This window comes from Dipodomys merriami, unplaced genomic scaffold, assembly GCF_024711535.1.
Source record: "Dipodomys merriami isolate MVZ:Mamm:240054 unplaced genomic scaffold, mDipMer1.0.p SCAF_6, whole genome shotgun sequence".
Lineage (NCBI taxonomy): Eukaryota > Metazoa > Chordata > Mammalia > Rodentia > Heteromyidae > Dipodomys > Dipodomys merriami.
This window is the reverse complement of record NW_027206179.1, coordinates 10,028,502-10,048,882: the sequence shown is the minus strand read 5'-3', so window position 1 is coordinate 10,048,882 and position 20,381 is coordinate 10,028,502. Positions and strand designations below refer to the sequence as shown.

General features: G+C 38.3%; 1 protein-coding gene across 1 annotated transcript; it reads right to left on the bottom strand.

The window, feature by feature from the left end:
- Positions 1-6,108: 6,108 nt before the first annotated feature.
- LOC138814289 (vomeronasal type-2 receptor 116-like) lies at positions 6,109-13,128 on the bottom strand. Its single transcript, XM_070003294.1, has 6 exons — positions 13,103-13,128; positions 12,028-12,316; positions 10,081-10,887; positions 9,170-9,397; positions 8,136-8,259; positions 6,109-7,025 (listed from the first exon to the last, which is right to left on the bottom strand). Exons 1-6 carry the CDS (start codon positions 13,126-13,128, stop codon positions 6,109-6,111), a joined length of 2,391 nt encoding a protein of 796 aa, XP_069859395.1.
- Positions 13,129-20,381: the final 7,253 nt, after the last annotated feature.

Genomic DNA, 20,381 nt, shown 5'->3' with positions numbered 1-20,381 from the left:
AAATATTTTCAATTGAGTAATAAATTTTTGGATTAAGTGTGTACACAATGGGGGTTAAGGTCTAATAATCGACTATGGGTGTATCTGAGGATGTGCGGAACAGTAAGTCACACAAAGAAGAACAAAAGAGAAGAAAAGGTGAAAAGAATGAGAAAGAAAAAAAGATCAAAAGTTCAGCAGAGCTAAACAAAAAACAAAAATAAAATTTTTTTAAAAAGCAAAAAAAAAAAGAAAGAAAAACGCACACACCTATACCCCTAAAATAAAAATTATAAGAGGAAAAAAAAGTTACTAGAAAACAATTTTTTAAAGGTAAAAATTAAAAATTAAAAAAAGTTTTAGAAAAAAATTTTTTTATAAAAGGTACAAGAAAAAAAAAGTTGTTTGATTTTTTTTGGGAGGGTTGGGAAGATCCTGTATCTCCCTGTGTCCCTAACCAGTCTCTCGTTGAAGTCACTGGTCTGCTTGTGGTGTTTGATTTTCCTGTGGCTTGATTGGTTTCTTAAGTCAGTTTGTTTGAGCAGGCAGAAAAATGCTCTGCTTTACCCAGGATTTTGTGATCCTCCTCCCAGGCTAGTTCAATGGGAGGGAGATCTGCTTTGAGTATCACAAAATGGGGAGATGGCTGTTTCCTCTAGTTTGGAGAGGCTGTGATGATGCTAGGTTCTGGGTAGAGTTGAGGCCTTTCAGCAAACAGTAGCTTTTCCTTGAGGGGCTAGCTTGTGAGAAACTCACAGAGCCCAGCCTGGAGTCATTCTCAGGGTTTATGTTTACTGAATTTCAATTGATTAACAAGGCTGCTAAAGGGAGGGGCAGCCTCTGGCTCTGTTTACCCAGTGAAGACAACCACTCCTGGGGCTGGCAGCCCAAGCTGGGTGACTTTTCCCTGGGTGGAGCTGAGTCTTGCAGGTCAGGTTAAGTTCTTGTGACCTGCTAAATGACTCTTGTTTTCTTCCAAGGCCTGAGTTGGAGCTAGCAGCTCAGCTGGGGCTTTGTCAGTATCAAAGATGGAGATCTCTGGTAGTAGGAGGTTGGGGGAAGGGTGGCCTTCCCTCCTCTGCTCCCTGAGTAGGAGTGAGGATATCAGGCTTCTACTCACGCTGTCTTGTTTCCTGGGTCGTCTCTGGTCTGCGAACTGCAGGATGAAGATGTCTGCTCCTTGTCAGTTCTTGCTGGTGTTGAGTAGATTCCACTTGCCTGCCGCATCTGGCTCCTTCGTCCCAGACTCTCTGTGTTGCAGGTATGGATGCTACGGCCGCCGCCACTGCAGCCACAGCCGCAGCCACATCTGCTGACAAGTGCTCAGATCTGTCTCTTTGCCTGGATTTTCCCTCTCTGGCCTAACTCTGTACTGTGATGGCACACTTGGTGTGATTCTCTGGCTTAGGACTGTTCACTGGAACACTAAAACGGCTTTCTATGTGAGAGCTTCCTTAGCCTCCAGCTTCTCCTCCGCTAACTTCCTGGAACTTTGTCTGTTTCAGGCTATGGAAGGTTTTTATTTGACCTTCAGTTATGAAGGAGAGTGTAGCTGGGTACAGTATTCTTGGTTGATTGTTGTTTGTCTTTAGGGCATTTCATACATCATTCCAGGCTCTTCTTGCTTTGATTGTCTCAGCTGAGAAACCTGAGGTGATTCTAATTGGTTTCCCTTCATAGGTGATTGATCTTTTCTCCTTGACAGTTTTAAGGATCTCTTCCTTGGTCTGGATTGACCCTGTGTGGATTGTAATGTGATGGTGGGATGTCCTATTCTGGTCTGGTCTATTTGGAGTTCTAAAAGCTTCTTGTATCTGAATAGGCCTATCTTTTTGCATGTTTGGGAGTTCTCTGCTAGGATCCTGTTAAACAAATTTCCTAGACCATTAACTTCTGTCTCTAGGTGCTCCTGTACACCCATTATCCTCAGATTAGGCCTTCTGATGGTGTCTTCCAAGTGTTGGATAGATCTATCATATTTCTTGGATTTGTCTTGGATGGTTGTATGTTCTTTCTCTATAATATCTAGGTTGTCTTCAATCCCCAAAATTTGATCTTCTGCATGGTCTAACCTACTATCATTACTTTCTAATTTGTTTTTTATTTCTTTTCCTTCTAGTTGGTCGGCTTTGATGGCTTCAAATTCTTTCTTGGAGCTTTGTTTTAGATCTTGTATGAACTTCTTTTCTTCCTTAATTTGGTGTTCAGTGTTTATTCTCAAATCACTTAGTTGATTGGTTATGGTTTCCTTGGACTGCCATTCCTTCTGTTGGGTTCCATTCAGCATTCCCTTTGTGGTCTCCCTGATTTCTTTCAGCTCTCTGTTTATGGATTCCATGAATGCCTTTAGTGATCTTTATGTATTCTCATCCTGCTCTCTCAATTCCAATATTACTCTTTGATTAGCTTCCTTCTGTTCACGCAATTACTGTAGTTCTCTTTGAGTGTTCTTAGCTTACTCACACCATTCCTGACTTTCCCTATGTCTGTTCTATGCCAGCTCTCGCAATTCCTGTCTATATCTTTGACTCATCTCAGCCTGCTCACGGCATTCCTTTATTTCTCTTTGAGTGTTCTCAAGTTGCTCACACAATTCCTGTATCAATCTTTGAGTAGTCCTCAAGCTCATGATATTCCTGTATTGACCTTTAGTTTGCCTTCTCTCTCTCCCTATCATGCTAATATAAAGTCCTTTGCAGGTTTTCCATCTTTTCATTTACCATGTTTACCAGTAGTGTTTGTAGAGCTTTTTGGGAACTCTCCTGTGGATTATTCATTATCTGTTCTGTCACCTGAGTATCATGATTTGCCATTTTTCTTGTGTTTTTCTGACTTGCTATGCCCATTTGGGATGAAAGTAACACCAGTTTTTAGCTAGAACACTATCTTAAGGCAAGCATCAACCAAAGATACAATCTAGTTCAACAGATATACCTATTCAGCATCAAACAACTATGTATTAATGGGCTACAAACCGCAAAGAATTTGGCAAACCAATAATTATTATGTTTAGGGAGAGATGTGGATAAAAATAGGAATAGAAGGATGTGGAAAGGCAGAGGGAGAGTTAACTCAACTAAGTTCTAATCTCAATGCGGAAATAGGTTGGATAGAATGATAGTAGAGAAAGAGAAAAAAGAAGACGAAGAAAGAAAAAAGAGAGAAGAAAAATCAGAAAACAAAATTAAAAATTAATGAGTGAAAAAAATAAAAATTATGCAAATTTAAAAACATAATATTCAGAGAAGAACATTGATAGGATAAGAGAAGTGTAGGGATAGAAAGGAGATGTGAAAAATTTAAAATAAAAATGCATAAAATATTATATAGGCATAAAGAGGTAGTAGTGCTATTATGGAATTTAAGTCTATGATGTTTTGAATTTAGTAATAAATTTCCGGATTAAGTGTGTATACAATGGGGGATAAGGTCTAATAATTGGCTATGGGTATATCTGAGGATGAGCAGAACAGCAATTTAGTAATGCAATGAAGAACAAAAGAGAAGAAAAGGTGAAAAGAATGAGATGGACATAAAAAAACGATCAAAATGTCAGTAGAACTAAAGAAAAATAAATAAATAAAAGAAAAAAAAGAAAAAAGAATGAATAAAAAAGCACACACATATATACTCCTAAAATAAAAAGTATAAGAGGAAGAAAAAAAAGTTAATAGAAAACAATTTTTTAAAAAAAGTTAAAAATTAAAAATTAAAGATAATTTTAGAATTTTTTTTATAAATGGTATAAAAAAAGAGTTCTTTCTTTTTGGGGGGGTGGGGGAAGGATGGGAAGGTCCTGTATCTCCCTCATGTCCCTAACCAGTCTCTTGTTGGAGTTTTTGGTCTGCTTGCGGTGTTTTTCCTGTGGATTGGTTGTTTTCTGAAGTCAGTTTGAGCAGGCAGAAAAATGCTCTGCTTGACCCAAGATTTTGTGATCCTCCTCCTAGGCTAGTTCAATGGGAGGGAGATCTGCTTTGAGTATCACAAAATGGGGAGATGGCTGTTTTCTCTAGTTTGGAGAGGCTGTGATGACGCTAGGTTCTGGGTAGAGTTGAGGCCTTTCAGCAAAGCGTAGCCTTTCCTAGAGGGGCTATCTTCTGAGACACTCACAGAGCCCAGCCTGGAGCCATTCTCAGGGTTTATTTTTTCTGAATTTCTATTGATTGTCAAGGCTGCTGTAGGGAGGGGCAGCCTAATATATCTAAAGCTTTTGAAAGGTACAGAAAATCAGATAAAAATTTTCATATAGCATTTGACCCCTAATTACGCCCTGTCCCCCACAAAACCAAGATAGGCAAATCATATCTCACGGGTCAAATCCAGCCTGCTTTTTATGAATAATGTTTCTTGGGGCACAAAAGCAATCTAATTTCATGTAGATCTGTTTTACTCATTCCCTTCTTTTTATTTCTCTCCTATTTATCTTTGAGCTTCTCTTTTATGTGCCATTGGCTTTCTCCCTGCATGGCATCCATAAAAACTTGCTTCAACACATCAAGTTATCCATGTATTCATAGTCTTCATTCTTTCATTTAAGAGAAAAGAGGGTTGTGTGAATTTACTGAAATCTCAACTATGACGAAGTTAGCAGGAATTACAAAAAAACTATGCCAAACACCATAGGTTCCATGGTTTCCCTTATTTGAAAATCTAATATATGTCTGAATTAAGCAGAAAAGGTTAGATAAGGTGATGTTAGGGAAATGAACCCTAAGATATGTATTGAAATGTTTTTTTTTCTTTCATGTGATTGTCTCTAACACATTTATAAGATGATTTCTTTGTTGCTTTGTATGTCCCTCTCCCACAGTATAACCCCTAATTTCACTGTATTTGACATCAGTATAATTTGTGGAGGGGAAGGGGAAAAACAAGTCATTTAAATAGGGATACAGGTGGACCCATTGCAACAATGAGATTTACAAGTTGTTATGTAAAATGAACTTTACAACTTTGGTGGCGGGGGTTGGGGAGGATTGGGTGGGAGGAGCAGGGGAAGGATGGGAAGGGATGGGAAGGGGAAACAAAGGAGGAGGCTACAATGCTTGATAGGAAATGTACTCATTATCTTGCCCATGTAATTGTAACCCCTCTGTACAGTATTTTCACAATAAAAAATAAATAAAAACTAAAATAAAGATTCCACATAGAGCTCTCTTATGACCTTTTGGGCAATTTTGGGCACTATCCCACTTTTGGGCACTTACCGAAAAAACAGTAAAGAAAGTCATACCAAAGCTACCAGCACGAGCATATTTATTACAGCATTATTTACCATAGCTAAGATATGGAACAAATCCATATGGGCTAAGTAGATGAATGGATCAAGAAAAAAATATGAATTCTATGCCTCCATCAGAAAGAATGATATTGCCTCTTTTGTTAGGAAATGGAAAGACTTGGAAAAATTATATTAAGTGAAGTAAGCCCCTGGCTTACTTCATAGGTCCCCTAGTTTCTCTTGTTTACAGTGACTAGTACATGTCTAGGACAAGCAGAAAAAGTCAAAAGTTATGTACGTACAACCACATGAGATAATATTAAGCAAAATATACCCAAGACAGGGGCAGAAGAGGTTTTTTCCTTATGTGCTAGTGTGTTTAATCTAGATACAATGCACTATGTGATCTTTTTCTTTCTATTTAGTGTATGCTTTCCCCCCCATGGTATAACCCCTGTTTTCAATGGATTTGTTGCTGGTATTCTGCACCTTGTATATACACTTTTGTAATTTGAGGAGTGGAAGAGATATTGCAGAATGCTTAAATGGGTATGCAGGCTGACTCATTGTGAAGACAAGATGTACAGGACCCTATATTGAAAATGAATGTTACAATGTCAGGGTGGGGGGTGGAGGGACAAGTTGTCAGAGCAGGGAGGGAAGTTTTGGTAGGGGGAAAATAAAGGAGGAGGTAACAACACTTGCTATGAAATGTGTTCATTACCCTATTCAAGTAACTTTAACCCCTCTGTGCAATAAAAAATGAAAAAAAGAAAAATGAGCAAAATGCCCTTATTCATTGAAGTTAAAATCCACATTACAATGTAACAAAACAATGGAAAATGACTCTAGATTTAGATCAAACCATCTGTATCGTAATCAAACATAGGAGATTCTTCATAAGAAAGCTAATTTTTCCTACTATGTTGACTCTTTTCCCTAAAGCCATGCAGAGAATTTCTATTGGACATTAACAATATATTGTAACATTTGGGGACAAAAATGCAGCCTAGGAGCCCTGCACCAGAGGCCAAGATGGAGAAGACCTCCACAGCCACCATGACCTTCCCTTTGGCACTGTGGTAGACAAGCAGGAAGGTGAGCCACACACTGCAGAACACCAGCATGCTGAAGGTCAGGAATTTAGCTTCGTTGAAGGTGTCAGGCAGGTTCCTGGCCAGAAAAGCTACAGTGAAGCTGGCCAGGGCCAGGGAGCCCAGGTATCCCAGGACACAATAGAATGCAGTGATGGAGCCCTTGTTGCACAGGATGATGATGTGGCCATGTTCAGAGTGTGCATCTGTGTCCACAAAGGGAGGAGAGGTTCCCAACCAGAATCCACAGAGAGTCACCTGGATGAGAGTACAGATGGGGATGATGAGGTTAGGAGCCCCTGATAGCAGCAACCCCCTCATTGTTCTCCCTGGAGAAATGGACTTGAAGGCCAGGACCACAATCACTGTTTTGGCCAACACTGTGGAAACAGCCACAGTGAAGACAAGTCCAAATGTGATCTGCTGCAGGATGCAGGTGACTGTGTTGGGACGGCCAATGAAGAGCAAGGAACAGAGGAAACAGAAGATGAGGGAGATGAGCAAGGTGTAGCTGAGATTCCGGTTATTGGCCTTGACAATGGCAGTGTCTTGGTGTTTCACAAATATTCCCAGAACAACAGCAGTTAGCACAGAGAAGCAGATACCCATGAAGGCCAGAGCCATGCCCAAAGGATCTCCAAAAGCCAGGAAACTTTCATCTCTCAGGAGGCACTGATTTCTCTGTGTGTTGGCATACTGATGATCTGCACATTTCACACAGTGCTCCATCTCTGATAAAGAGTGTAAGCTATCATTAGTTCTTATTTTGAACTTCTTTTATTTCAAAGAAATGGGGAAATTACTCCCTTAGATGTAATGATAACATGTCATTAGTAAACATTAATGCACATTTATATCTTTTCTAAATCATAACCTCCTCCCATTTCCATCTACTTGTTTCTTCAGACTTTTTCATTCAACTCCTTTTTCTTTCAGTCATTATCATATGTAGTGATAATGTGCACTTTGGGTCATTCTCATGTCCTAACAACAATTTCTTATATGTCTTAACATTTATTAACTGTTTGTGCAATCCACAATAAATACTATGGGTTACAATTAATTAAATGTCTTTTGTAAAACATTAATTTTATCCCAATTGCACCTTCTTGAATTTATCTCATCCTATTTTTCTGTCCAACTCATCTGTGAAGCAATAGGAAGAGAGAAAACCTTCTTGGGCCCTTTATAGTCATGCTCACTTCTTAAAGTCAATCCACGTTTCTGAGTACTTTCTCTGTGCCATGAACAGTGCTGGGCAGAGAGAAATAAAGATGTGTAAGATCTGTGTTTCCTGTGTGAATAAAAAGGTGAGCACTGTCCAATAAGACATGTTTACTTTCATCTTAGGGTTTATACTTGTCTTAACTCTGAGTGATAAGAGGGATTTCTGGGGCTAAGTTTGCCTGCTGCAATAGAGTATAAAATATTACTGAAATATGCAATTCAAGCTCATGACCTATCACATTTCACCTAACAGTACCACAACTTGTCAAATTATTATTATTATTATTATTATTATTATTATTATTATTTGTGGCCAGTTATGTGGTCTGAAATCTGGGCCTGGGCACTGTCCCTCAGCTCTTCAGCTCAAGGCTAGTGCTCTATCACTTGAGCCACAGCACCATTTCTGGCTTTAATTCTGCTCGTGTGGTGCTGAGCAATCAAACCAGGGTCCTCATGCATGCAAATCAAGCACTCTACCACTGAGCCACTTTCCCAGTCCCTCACAATTAAATTATTAACAGAGAAAAGGAAAAAGGGGTCTGCAATCACAATGTACAAGTTTTGCATTGACTTGTTTGGTTCAGGAAAACTGAGGAGAGTCTTAGACTTACCTGTCATATTAGCAATCTCATTCTGTGGGCAAGGGGTACAATTATAGCAACAGGCAGCCTTTCCTTCCTGAGGAGATTTCCTAAATCCAGGACCACAAGGCTCACTGCAGACAGAGCGAGGAGTCTGAGGAAAATCAGGTATCTGTCCATAACTCTTCAAACTTTCATAGCTAAAACTCCAAAAACCCATTGTTGGAAAGAATTGGTTATTCAGCATAATGTTGCTATGTAGCTAAGTGCAGTCGATAAATTGAATTGTGTTATAGACTCCATATCCTATGATTTCTAAAGACTTTTGTGCTAGCCTGTTGAACTAGAGAACAGTATGGGATCTTTGAAAGGGTGAACCCCGTGGTGAGAAAATGAGTCCTCTTCATAACCCTACAGAATTTTCTTAAACTCATGTCATTATATGTTGTCTCCTACTTATCTGCGACAAGGGGAAAAGCCTGGTGGATGACCTCCCTTTTATAGGCCCATCATATTTTCCTCTTAGCTTTCCAGTGGTGATGAAGAATGAATCTTCATAATGGCATATTCAGTCATTCCTTTCACCAAGGATGCCTAAAAGGCAGGTCAACAAACCATTGACTGAAAACTCTACGTAATGGAACCCAATAAAGCTTCTGAGCCCATAAATGTATGTGTCAGGTACTTTATCCCAGTGTAGGAAATAGGAAAGTATAAGCTGACAATATTCTGAATCAAAAATTAGGAACACATGTAATATTTTTATTTTCCATCCTGGGCTTGAACCCAATGTCTAGGTACTGGCCTTGAGAATTTTTTGCTCAAAGATATTATTGCATTCCTCTGTCACAGCTCAACTTCCAGATTTTTGTTGGTTAATAGGCCATAACAGAATCACAGACATTCTTTTAGGGCTGACTTTTAAATCATGATATTCAGATCTCAAGTATCAGAGTAGGTAGGCTTATGGGAGAAAGTTGGTAACACTCAGGAAAGTGTAAATATGAAGGTAATCTTTGTTTATTTTTGTGTCGATAAAATTATTAGGATTGGACCCAACTCACCTCTGTATTTCCAATGGCCCACTCTACCATATCTTCAGATAAAAACATTTGATTCCCATGTAGAGCATTGGGAGAAAACTTTCCGACTCTCACCTCAAGTTCAAGACCTTCTGGAAAATTCCAAATGTTCAGAATGTCATAGTCTGGCTCCAATTTCTTTTTCTCATCCAAAATCACTTGATGTCCAACAGAATTTTGAAACTGGATGTTCTTCAGAAAATGGAGCAACTATAGAGAGACATCATATTATGGTGAAATACATTCCAAAGTAAGACACAAAATGTGAATTAAGAAATGCTACTCATTACCTACCAGCAATTCTGAATTCAAGAATAGCACTGAGAATTATTGAAGTATCTCTGTAAACAATCTAAGGAGGAATAAAAATAATTCTCTGAATCCTGGTCACTCAGAAAAGAATACAAGCCTTTGTTCAAGAGAAACCTATACTATATAGCCACGAATGAGACAATTCTCAGTTGCACAGCTAGAGTTTATCAGAAACTCTATTTTTATTAATGTCTATAGTTTGAGAATGTTCCATTTTTATTACCAACGTTGAGGGAAACTAGATCCCATATGAAAAATATAGAAAACTCTGTTCAGCATGTCATCCTTTGGTATTCCTGAAGAAAAGTATAGGGAAAATCCTAATTTAGTTTTTAAAAGATTAGCTATGGACACGTTGTGGTTATTTATAAGTAAATGAATTTATAACTGATTACTGGTTACTCACACCTGTCATCCCAGTTACTCAGGAGGCTGAGATATGAGTAGGACAATTTAAACCAGACTGGGCTTAAAAGTTTGAGACTTGCAAAAACACCTGAAACATTCAATTTCAGAGAATGACACACTTTCTAGGAAGTGCCTCTGCTCATAGTATGTGCCATCCACATAGTTGACATTACCTGTGCAGGGGAAAGCGGTGTCCCTTTTCTATTTCCCATTATTTGAAGTTCTGTCTGATGAAGAAGCATCTCATGGAGAGCCTTGGCCACAGCATACACAGCATTGTATATATTGTAACTGTGTCCAGACATAGTCATGTCAAAAACACGCCCAGGCAACCAACCCAAAGAGGCATCATGAGGACAGTTGTCCCATGTCACACAGTCAGACTGAGGATTTGAGCAATTAAAAGACAGAAACCAAATCCTAGCAAGAAAAATGTCTTCTGGGTATTTGGAAGGATTAACTGCCTTGACAAAATCTGTGAATCCAGAAACATCTTTATGATAGTGTAAAAAAATGAGAGGTATATGCAATGAGCCTAGCATGAAATATTTCCTTTTCATGGTGAAATCCCACTGTGAGTTCATGATACAAACTTTGCCTTTTATTAAAAGTTGCTCAATGAACACGATTAAATGTATTAGTGAATCATTATCACCATGTATGATGTGAACATTTGTTGAAGATTTATTTATGTCATTATAAACTGCCATGGATTGGGGTACATGTGATATTGATTGGCTTGAGATCACTAGCTCATAGGCTACACAAACTCTGTTCTTGGCCATCTCTTCTTTCAATTCAGCAAGAGACCACAAACCATTCTCATCCTCTAAGTTCAATAGTCCCACCCAGTTCCAGCTGAAGTGAAGCAGTAAGGAGACCATGGCTTTCGCTATCGATGTGTCCTTTGGAGCCATCTGATAGAGAGCAGGAAACTTGTGATGGTCACTCAGGGCATGAGAAAATGTCCCAAAGGTAATCTAAAAGGAAAGGAAATTGGATGCGTTATGAATTAGAGCATTGCCGTCCATCAAAATTTGAGTCTTGATATATGTGAAGAAGTAGTTGAAGTAGGTGGAAGGTAGATTTCATTTTAGGTTTTGAAAAAATGTTTTAATTGTTTTTGAGGAGTTGTATAACATATAAATTGTAAAATGTCTCTTTATGTTTGTCACTATTTCCATAAGCTCCTCCAAACTATATCAACCCCACCCACTCCGTAATTCCATTTTCACATATGTACAGTGAGTGTTCTGTGTATGCCATCCCCTGTATTCCCTATTCCTCTCATGTTTTCCCTCAATACTTACCCTTCTCAGTTATGTTTCAGGTTTATGGTGTTTATTTTTGTACTGTCAGTAGATAAGAAAAGTCATAGCATCCAGTTCTACCTATATATATATATATATATATATATATATATATATATATATATATATATATATATATATATACATACCATGCTTTAGTCAGGTTGGTTATACACACACAGAGACACACAGACACATACACATAAACTATGTGTGTGATACATGTTCATATTTTAGATCTAGCTCTCCCATATGAGAGAACACATTCCCCATCTCAATCTGAGCCTAACTTACTTCATTCAATGTAATATCTTGTGTGTGTGTTTATGTGTGTGTATGATTGTGCACATACAAGCAAGTAGAGGGGCACAAACTCATGTCCTCATGCACTTTGTTGGATTATTCTCTCAAGACTGGTCTACCACTTGAGCCAACTTTTTGGTCTACCAGCTTGTTGCTGGGTAATTCTAGATACAAGTTTCCTGAATTGCTAGAATTACTGGTGTGGACTATTAGTACTCTGCTTAATATATTCACACTGCTAATTCATTTTACATTTACTTCTTCTTTTAAAGGAGATTATTGATAGGCTTGCAACAATAAACTATCTATTTGTCTTTTCTAACTTTTCCATATCCTTTTCCAAACAGTAGATATATATCTATCTATATATATATCTTTATAAACTTATTCTTTGATACCACAAAATTTGATAGGTTTATAAATCCAGTCTCTCCTATCATTCTCTTCTAACACCTAAAATGACATCAAACTAGACGTTTTTATGACTTTTGACACCACTATTTTTACCTGTGGAAATCTGTAGAGTCCCAGCAATGTTCCAATTTTCTGAGATGTGAATCCTAATGGTCCTGTAAGTACTGCTATAGACCTGCTGTCTCTCATACAGGAGTAGTTTGGAATTTTGTACTTCCCAAAGAACCAAATGAAGGGATTCTTAAGCATTGTCCAATCTCTGAATTGAACATCATAGACCTCAAATCCCAGAGTCCAGTTACTTAAAAAATCAGGGTTTTTATTGATTTCTTCAATAGCAAAAGCCAAAGCCAACACAAACTGATAGTTCTTGAACACAAACCTGCATAATTGGCATAGACACATGGAGGATTATTAAAAACTTATGAATTAGTATAGTAAATACTTGCTTCTTTGCCAAATAATTGTTTAAATTAAATTAAATTAAATTGTTTAAATGGAATGGAATATGAATGTAATGTGTTATGGTTGTATAGAGAATTAGATAAAGACATGAAGGGCATTTGTCATGAATACGATTCAGAAACATTTAAGTAGAGAGAGAGAGCTTGCTTCCCCTCCCCCCCACCAAACCTTCACTACAGCCACAATCTTTTGGAATAGATTTTTATGAGACAGCAAATATTCTGTTGCCTTTATCTTAGGGCAACTAGCTCTACCTGTGTGAAAATAAATCTTGTGGTTTTGTCACCCACTTTAACTTTTAAATGTTTTTCATTGTGAGAATACTGTATGGAGGACAAGTTACAGTTACATGAGCACGGTAATGAGTACAATCCTTTTCAAGCATTGTTGTCTCCTCCTTTGTTTTCTCCTTACCATCCCTTCCCTACCATCTCCACAAATCTCCCCCACTCCCCACCTAAATTGAAATGTTCGTTTTTTGATAAGCATCTTCTACATCTCATTGTTGCAGTGTGTCAACTTGTATCCATGTTTAAACAATTTGTTTTTCCCTTCCTTTCCACAAATTATATGATCATCAAATACAGTGAAAACAGAGGTTATACCATTGGGAAGGGACATAGAAAGCAACAAAAAACCACGTGGTACCCTATAAATACGTTAGAAGCAATAGCAAGAAATGAAAATCCTCTTTTGTCCTTACCTTGTGGTTAATTTACTTAACGTCATTTTATATGACCTTTTCTGTTTATCTCAGAGAATATGTACTAGTTATTGCAAATAAGGGAAACCAATTGATCTATATTTCTTTGGGCCTAGCTTACTTTAATTAATATAATTTTTTCCAAGTCTTTCATTTCCTAACAAATGGGGAAATGTCATTCTTTCTGATGGAGGCATAGAATTCCCTTGTGTATATATAATATATACCACATTTTCTTAATCCATTCATCTACTGAGGGACATCTGGGTTGGTTCTATATCTTCACTATGGTAAACAATGCTCCAATAAACATAGTTGTGCTGATAGTTTTATTATGGTCTTGTTTGTGAGCATTTGGGTAAATGCCAAAAAGTAGGATTGCTGGGGCATAGGAGAGCTATATGGGGAATCTTTTGGGGAATCTCCATACTACTTTCCAAAGTGGTTGAACAAGTTTACATTCCCACCAATAATGCGGTAAGGTTCCCTATTGTCCAGATGCCCTCCAGCATCTGTTGTTATTATTTTTGATTACAGCCATTCTAACTAGGTTGAGCTGGTATGTCAATGCTGGTGGGGATGTGGACAGAAGAGAACCCTTCTGCATTGTTGGTGGGAGTGTATTCTTCTTCAACCACTTTGAAATTAGTATGGAGGTTCCTCAAAAGGCTCCACATAGAGTTCCCCTATGACCCAACAATCCCACTTTTGGGCATTTACACAAATGATCACAAACAAGACCATACTAAAGCTACCAGCACTACTATGATTATTGCAGCATTATTTACCATAGCTAAGATATGGAACCCACCCAGATGTCCCTCAGGAGATGAATGGATCAAAGAAAATGTGGTATATTTACACAATGGAATTCTATGCCTCTATCAGAAAGAATGACATTGCCCCATTTGTTAGGAAATGGAGAGAGTTGGAAAAAATTATACCGATTGAAGTAAGCCAGGCCCAAAGAAACATAGGTCCCATGGTTTCCTTATATGCAATAACTAGTATATGTCTGAGAGAAGCAGAAATGGTCAGATAAATTGATGTTAGGCAAAATGAACCCCAAGATGAGGACTCAAATGTTTTCTCTTTCTTGCGATTGTTTCCAGCATATTTATAAGATGATTTCTTGGTTGCTCTGTATGTCCCTTCCCCACGGTATAACCCCTGTTTTCACTCTATTTGATGTTGAGTGCAGCAGCAACACCAATCACAGAAAATACTTGCTCATGGAAACTGAAGAATTCATTGCATAGTCTTCAGTAGGTTTTTCAGGTAAAAGAAATGAAATTTCATTGTTTTTTGGATTCAATGGAAAAGAATACATAAAATATCAAATGTGGCACACAACAAGGCAGTTCTCAGGACAATTCATGTGTGTACGTGCTTATATCAACAAGAGAAAATCGCAAGTCAATACCCTAATGATTGCACTTCAAAGACAGACCTTACAATTTTGGGAAGAAGGTGGCATCATCACAAGTCAACTCCCTATGTATCTGCTGAAACAGACACTTAGCGTACCAGCACATATGTCACCTTAAGTGCTGCACTCCAATCAAACTTTACACAGAGACTCATTTTATATATATATATATATATATATATATATATGGCTCAGGTCCTGGGGCCTGAATTCTGGGCCTGGGTGCTATCCCTCAGCTCTTCAGTTTTAGGCTAGCACTCTACCACTTGAGCCAATGCACCACTTCTATCCTTTTTTCTCCTGGTTATGTGGTGCTGAGGAATTGAACCCAGGGGCTCTAGAGTGCAAGGCAAGTGCTCTACCACTGAGCTACCTTCCCAGCCTGAGACTCATTCTTTTTTTTTTTTCAAAATTTTTATTGTGATTTAGTGGTTACATAATTCCCCAAATTTCACTGTATTGTGGGATTGTGATACTCAGTTAAAGTCACAAACACATTCTAACTTTCCTGGTGCAAATTGTCTATCACGGTCTATAACATTTATGAGTTCTATGATCTTTGCGATATAGTTATTTCTTCCACATTGGGTGATATGTACATTTCTTTGTTTTGTATAGCATCAGCTGTTGCCTCTTTCCCACTTGTTCACTCCTTCCCATCGCTGCCATTGAGTTGCTTAGTTCATTTTGGTCAATGTTCAGTGCAGCTGATGGGTTCCTCTGTTGCAGAGACTCATTCTAATAAGGAAGAAATCTCCTGGCAGAAACACAAAAGCAGAAAACATCAATTCAGCATGCAGACTCCTGCTGAGCATCTGCAGCCTAGGCCCCTTACCTCCCCAGGCAGCCCTGGGAGACTCAGAAGGACATGCCTGAAATGCCACACCTTAAACAGAAGACCAGTGTAATGCTGAAGAAATCACACCACACTGAAGTAACCCTAGGAACACAAAGAGGAAAAACAGGTCAGATCTGAAATCAGCTTTGAGGACCCCTACTGAGAGGCCTCTGCAGCTGCCACAAACCACAGGATCAGTGTGTGTGTGGGGGAGGGGGGTGGATGAAGAGGAGATTGAGATTGCCACATTCAGACATAGAGGCCCCTCACCAAGACTCCTCTTGCCAGCTCTGAACAGGCTCCAGAATCGGTGAATCCTCAACTGAGACCCTCCCAGGAGGATCAGTTCCTTGTGGTTATCCACACTGCCCTGCCTATTTGAAGAGGGTAAGACACCAAACTCTTGCCCCATACTGTTTGTCACTCACTATTAGAGGAGTCCCCTGAGACTTAGCTCTGCCTCTCTGCCAGGAAACTACAACTCCAAAACTTCTCCCAAACTCCTGCCAGGGGATAGCAATGCTACATGTAGCCAGGGAATCAACTGGGAAAACAACTCCATGATCTGCACCTGTGCCAACAAACTACAACTCCCAAACTCTGATGAGAACTCCCACCAGCAGACAGCAACACACATAGGGAACACATGCCTCCATGAGGCACCTGGGAACACCAGAACTCACCTCTACACAGGAAAAAAGGCTAAAACGTATTACTTCTGTAAGGTCCATTCCCGGACTACGAACAGACCTCGCCCAGTACGTGCGTTACCTTGGCAACTGGGACACCTGGAAGAGGTCACATCCGCATCCGCTGAGGTCACATCCTAACCTGATGTGGCCACACCTTTCTCCCACCTGATCCCACTTCCCTTTACCTGGACACACCCTTCCCCGCCCCCTACCCTATATAAGGCCTAAACCGCCGCCAGACCGCCCTCTTTTTTCCTTTGCCAGCCGCGTGGAGTGCCAACCTTGCCTGGTCCCAGCAGGTCTACTGAATAAACCCCTTACCTGAATACCACGTGCGTGGTGCAGTTCTTACTCGGCTACCTCCTTTTTAAAAACCTAACAACTTCCTCTACTACATTTCCCACACAGCATCTCTGGTGGGACCAGCAGCATATAGCTCCAGTATCAAGAAGGGTCAAGTTCAATTTGGAAATAAGTCTCTGCTTCTAAAGGAGTCCCAACTAAGGCAATTCCCATAGAAACTGCAATGCAGAATAGCCCTGATCTCTAGCACACTGAACAGAGATCCTTACTTATTTTTAAGAACAGGAAAAGCTCACAACCCCTAAAGCTGGAAATAGCACAGCAGGAATTACCAGACACCTCAGTCCTAACCCTCAATATTTATGGACTTATCTCTCCAATTAAAAACATAGACTGACTACTTGGATCCAAAAGCAAGAGATGTCCATCTGTTGCTTACACAAGACAAAACTTGCTGACAGAGCATTCTCCAATTGAAAGTTTGGAATAAAGAGGATAGAGTACCAATCCTAATATCCTAATATGCTAAAATAGACTTCAAATTAAAATCAGTAAAGAAAGAGAAACAAGATCATTACATACTAATGAAGAAACTATACAATTATACTATATTTTGATATATATTTCAATTTTATAGTATATAGTATATATTGCAATTATACTGTATATACTATATACTGATTATAGTACACGAACTAAATAAATAACAAACTATACAAAAGATATGACAATTCTAAATATCTTCAAACTCTGGAGCACCCAACTTCATCAAACACATACTACTTGATTTAAAAATACACATAGATCAAAACACATTGATAATTGGAGACTTCAACTTATCACTCTTATCTCTGGGTATATTAGGTAGGCCAAACTCACCAAAGCAACCTCAGAAGTATAAACTAAATCGACCAAGTAGATTGAACACACATCTACAGACTCCTACCCAACAGCATTAGAATATACATTCTTCTCAGTCGCCCTGGCAATGCTTCAAAACAGGCCACATGTTAGGTCACAAAGCAAACCTGTGCAAATTAAAAAAAAATTGTCCTTACTCCCTTTAATCCTATCAGACCACACTGGATGAAAATTAGAGCTGAACCTCAAAATCCGTTAGAGAAAAATCTGACTTATAGACAAATAAACAACATATTATTGATTGAGCAATGGGTACTGGAGGAGATTAGAAGGGAAATCCAAATCATTACACAATGTAAGAACAATGACTACAAAGAAACCCCAGCTCCTCTGGGACATACTAAAGACAGAACACAGGAAAATTTATAGTTCTGAGATCAACATATTGGAGAAAACACAAATGAATATTTTAGTGATGCAACTCAATGTCTGAGAAAAACAGGACCAAGGATGATCCAAAATTAATATACAAAAGTGGATAATAAAAATGAATCAGATATAAAGGAATTAGATGGTGAAAAAATTAGAGGATGAACAACACAAAAAGCTGGTCCTTTGAAAAATGTAACAAAATTGATAGCCCCTTAGAAAATTTGATGAAAGAAAGAACACCGAAATTAATAAAATTAGACTTGAAAATGGGAACATCAGAACAGAAATATGCAAGATTCATAATGTTATTAGGGAATACTTCAGAAACCTTTATGACTGTCGATTCAGGAATCTGGAAGAAATGGAAGCATCTCTGGAGAGTATTGATATCCCCAAAATGAACCAAGAAGATTTATCTCAACCAAATGGATCCATAACAACTAATGCCATTGAAATGGCAATAAGGAACCTACTATTCAAGAAAAGCCCAGGACCAGATGGAATCACAGCAGAAGTCTATATGGTCTTCAAAGGGTAACTCAGTCTCATACTCCTCAAACTCTTCAATGATAAAGAAAGAGAAAGATCACTACCAAACTCATTCTATGAAGCCAACATAACACTCATTCCAAAAGCAGATAAGAACCCATGAAAGAAAGAGAACTATAGACACATGAATTTGATGGATGTTGATAAATAACTTCTCAACAAAATTCTGGCAAACCGAGTTCATCAAAAAAATCAAAAAAATTTACATATTATGATCAAATGGGATTCATTCCAGGATTGCAAACCTGGTTCAATATAAGCAAATCAATGTAATTCAAAACATCAACAGAAGCAAGCATATGAACCACTTGTTCATCTCAATAGATGCAAAGAATCATTTCACATGAGTGAACACCTCTTTATGATGAAAGCTCTGGACAAATTCAGAATCCATGGAAGGTTCTTCAATATAATGAAGGCTATATATGCCAAACTAGGGCCAGCATTATACTTAATGGGGAAAAATTGAAACCAATCTCTCTGAAATCAGGAACAAGACAAAGGTTCCCACTGTCTCCATTCGTCATAGTGCTAGAATTCCTACCAAGAGAAAAAAGGGAAGAAGAACACATAAAGTGGATCTAAATAGAAAAGGTAATTCTATCCTTCTTTGCAGACAAAAGAATCTTACATATTCCTCACCTAAGCTATTTGAGTTGATTTAAACCTTTGGCAAAATAGTGTGGTATAAAATCAACCCACAAAAATCAGTTGTCTTCCTGTTTTCCAACAATACTCAAATCAGAAAAGCAACATCATTTGTAATAGCCCCAGAGAAAAGAAAATATTTTGGAATTAACCAAAGATGGGAATCATGTTTATTTCAAAGCCATAGTAAGAAAAATAGATTAGTGTCACAAGACTAGGCCTGAGGACAAATACAATGGAACAGAAGATGCAGAAAAATTCCCACAAATATAGAACCCCTTAATATTTGATAAGGGATCCCAAAACACAGTTTGGAAGAAAGATATCCTGTTACAGAAATGGTGCTGGCAAAATTGGGTTAGCTACATGCAGAAAACCGAAGCTAGATACCCATAGATCACCTAGTATCAGAATTAAGTGTAGGTAGACTAAAGACCATGTAGTATGCAAATATTGCAGAAAGAGATAAGGGAAATCCTAACCCTTCTTACAATTGGACAAGAGTTTCTAAAAGATACAGAATCAAACAAATTAAAGAATAATTGGATAAAGGAGATTGTATTAAAACGAAGAGTTTCTGCATAGCATGGGACTAGCTAACGAGATAAATAACACACAGCATAAGAGAAAATCTTCATTCAGTACACATGAGACAAATGCCTCATATGTAAAATATAGACGGGGCTCAAAAAATTAACCTTCCATAAAAAACCTCCCCAAACTCAACAACTCAATCAATAAATAGGCTGACTTAAAGAGAGACTTCTCTGAGGAAGAAAAAGAATGGCCAATAGACACACAAACGAACAGGTGTTCAACATCTCTGGCCACAAGACAAGTGCAAATCAAAATAACATTGGGATTCCACCTCACTCCAATTAGAGCCGACTTTATCAGGAAAACTAACAATACCAAAAGTTGGCAGGGATAAGTCCTAAAAGGAATACTATGAAACTGTTGGTGGGAGTGTAAACTTGTTCAGCTAGTCTGGAAAGTGGTATGGAGGTTCCTTAAAAGACTAAACACAGAGCTTCCTTTTGTCCCAGCAATGCCACTCCTGGGCATCTATCCAATGGACCACAAAGCAGACCACGCTAAAGCCCGAAGCTTTAAACAACCATGTTTATTGCAGCCTGTTTAAAATAGCCAACATATGAAATCAACCCAGATGAACCTCAGTGGACAAATAGAAGAAAATTTGGTATATATACAAAATGGAATTCTACTTATGTATCAGAAAAAAATGATAATATATCATTCGTAAGGCAATGGAAAGACTTTGAAAAAATTATATTAATCAATGTAAGCCAGAGCCAAAGAAATATAGGTTGCATCTTTTCCCTCGTTTTCTGTAAGTGGAATATATCTGGAAATCTACAAGTAAACACACTGACAAATATGTAAATTTATAAATATGTAAATAAATATATGTGTACACACACTTATATAGGACCCTAGACATTAACATACGTAGGCCAAGAGAGGACAAGCATAGGAAAAAGGGATGATGGCTCAATAGCTATATAA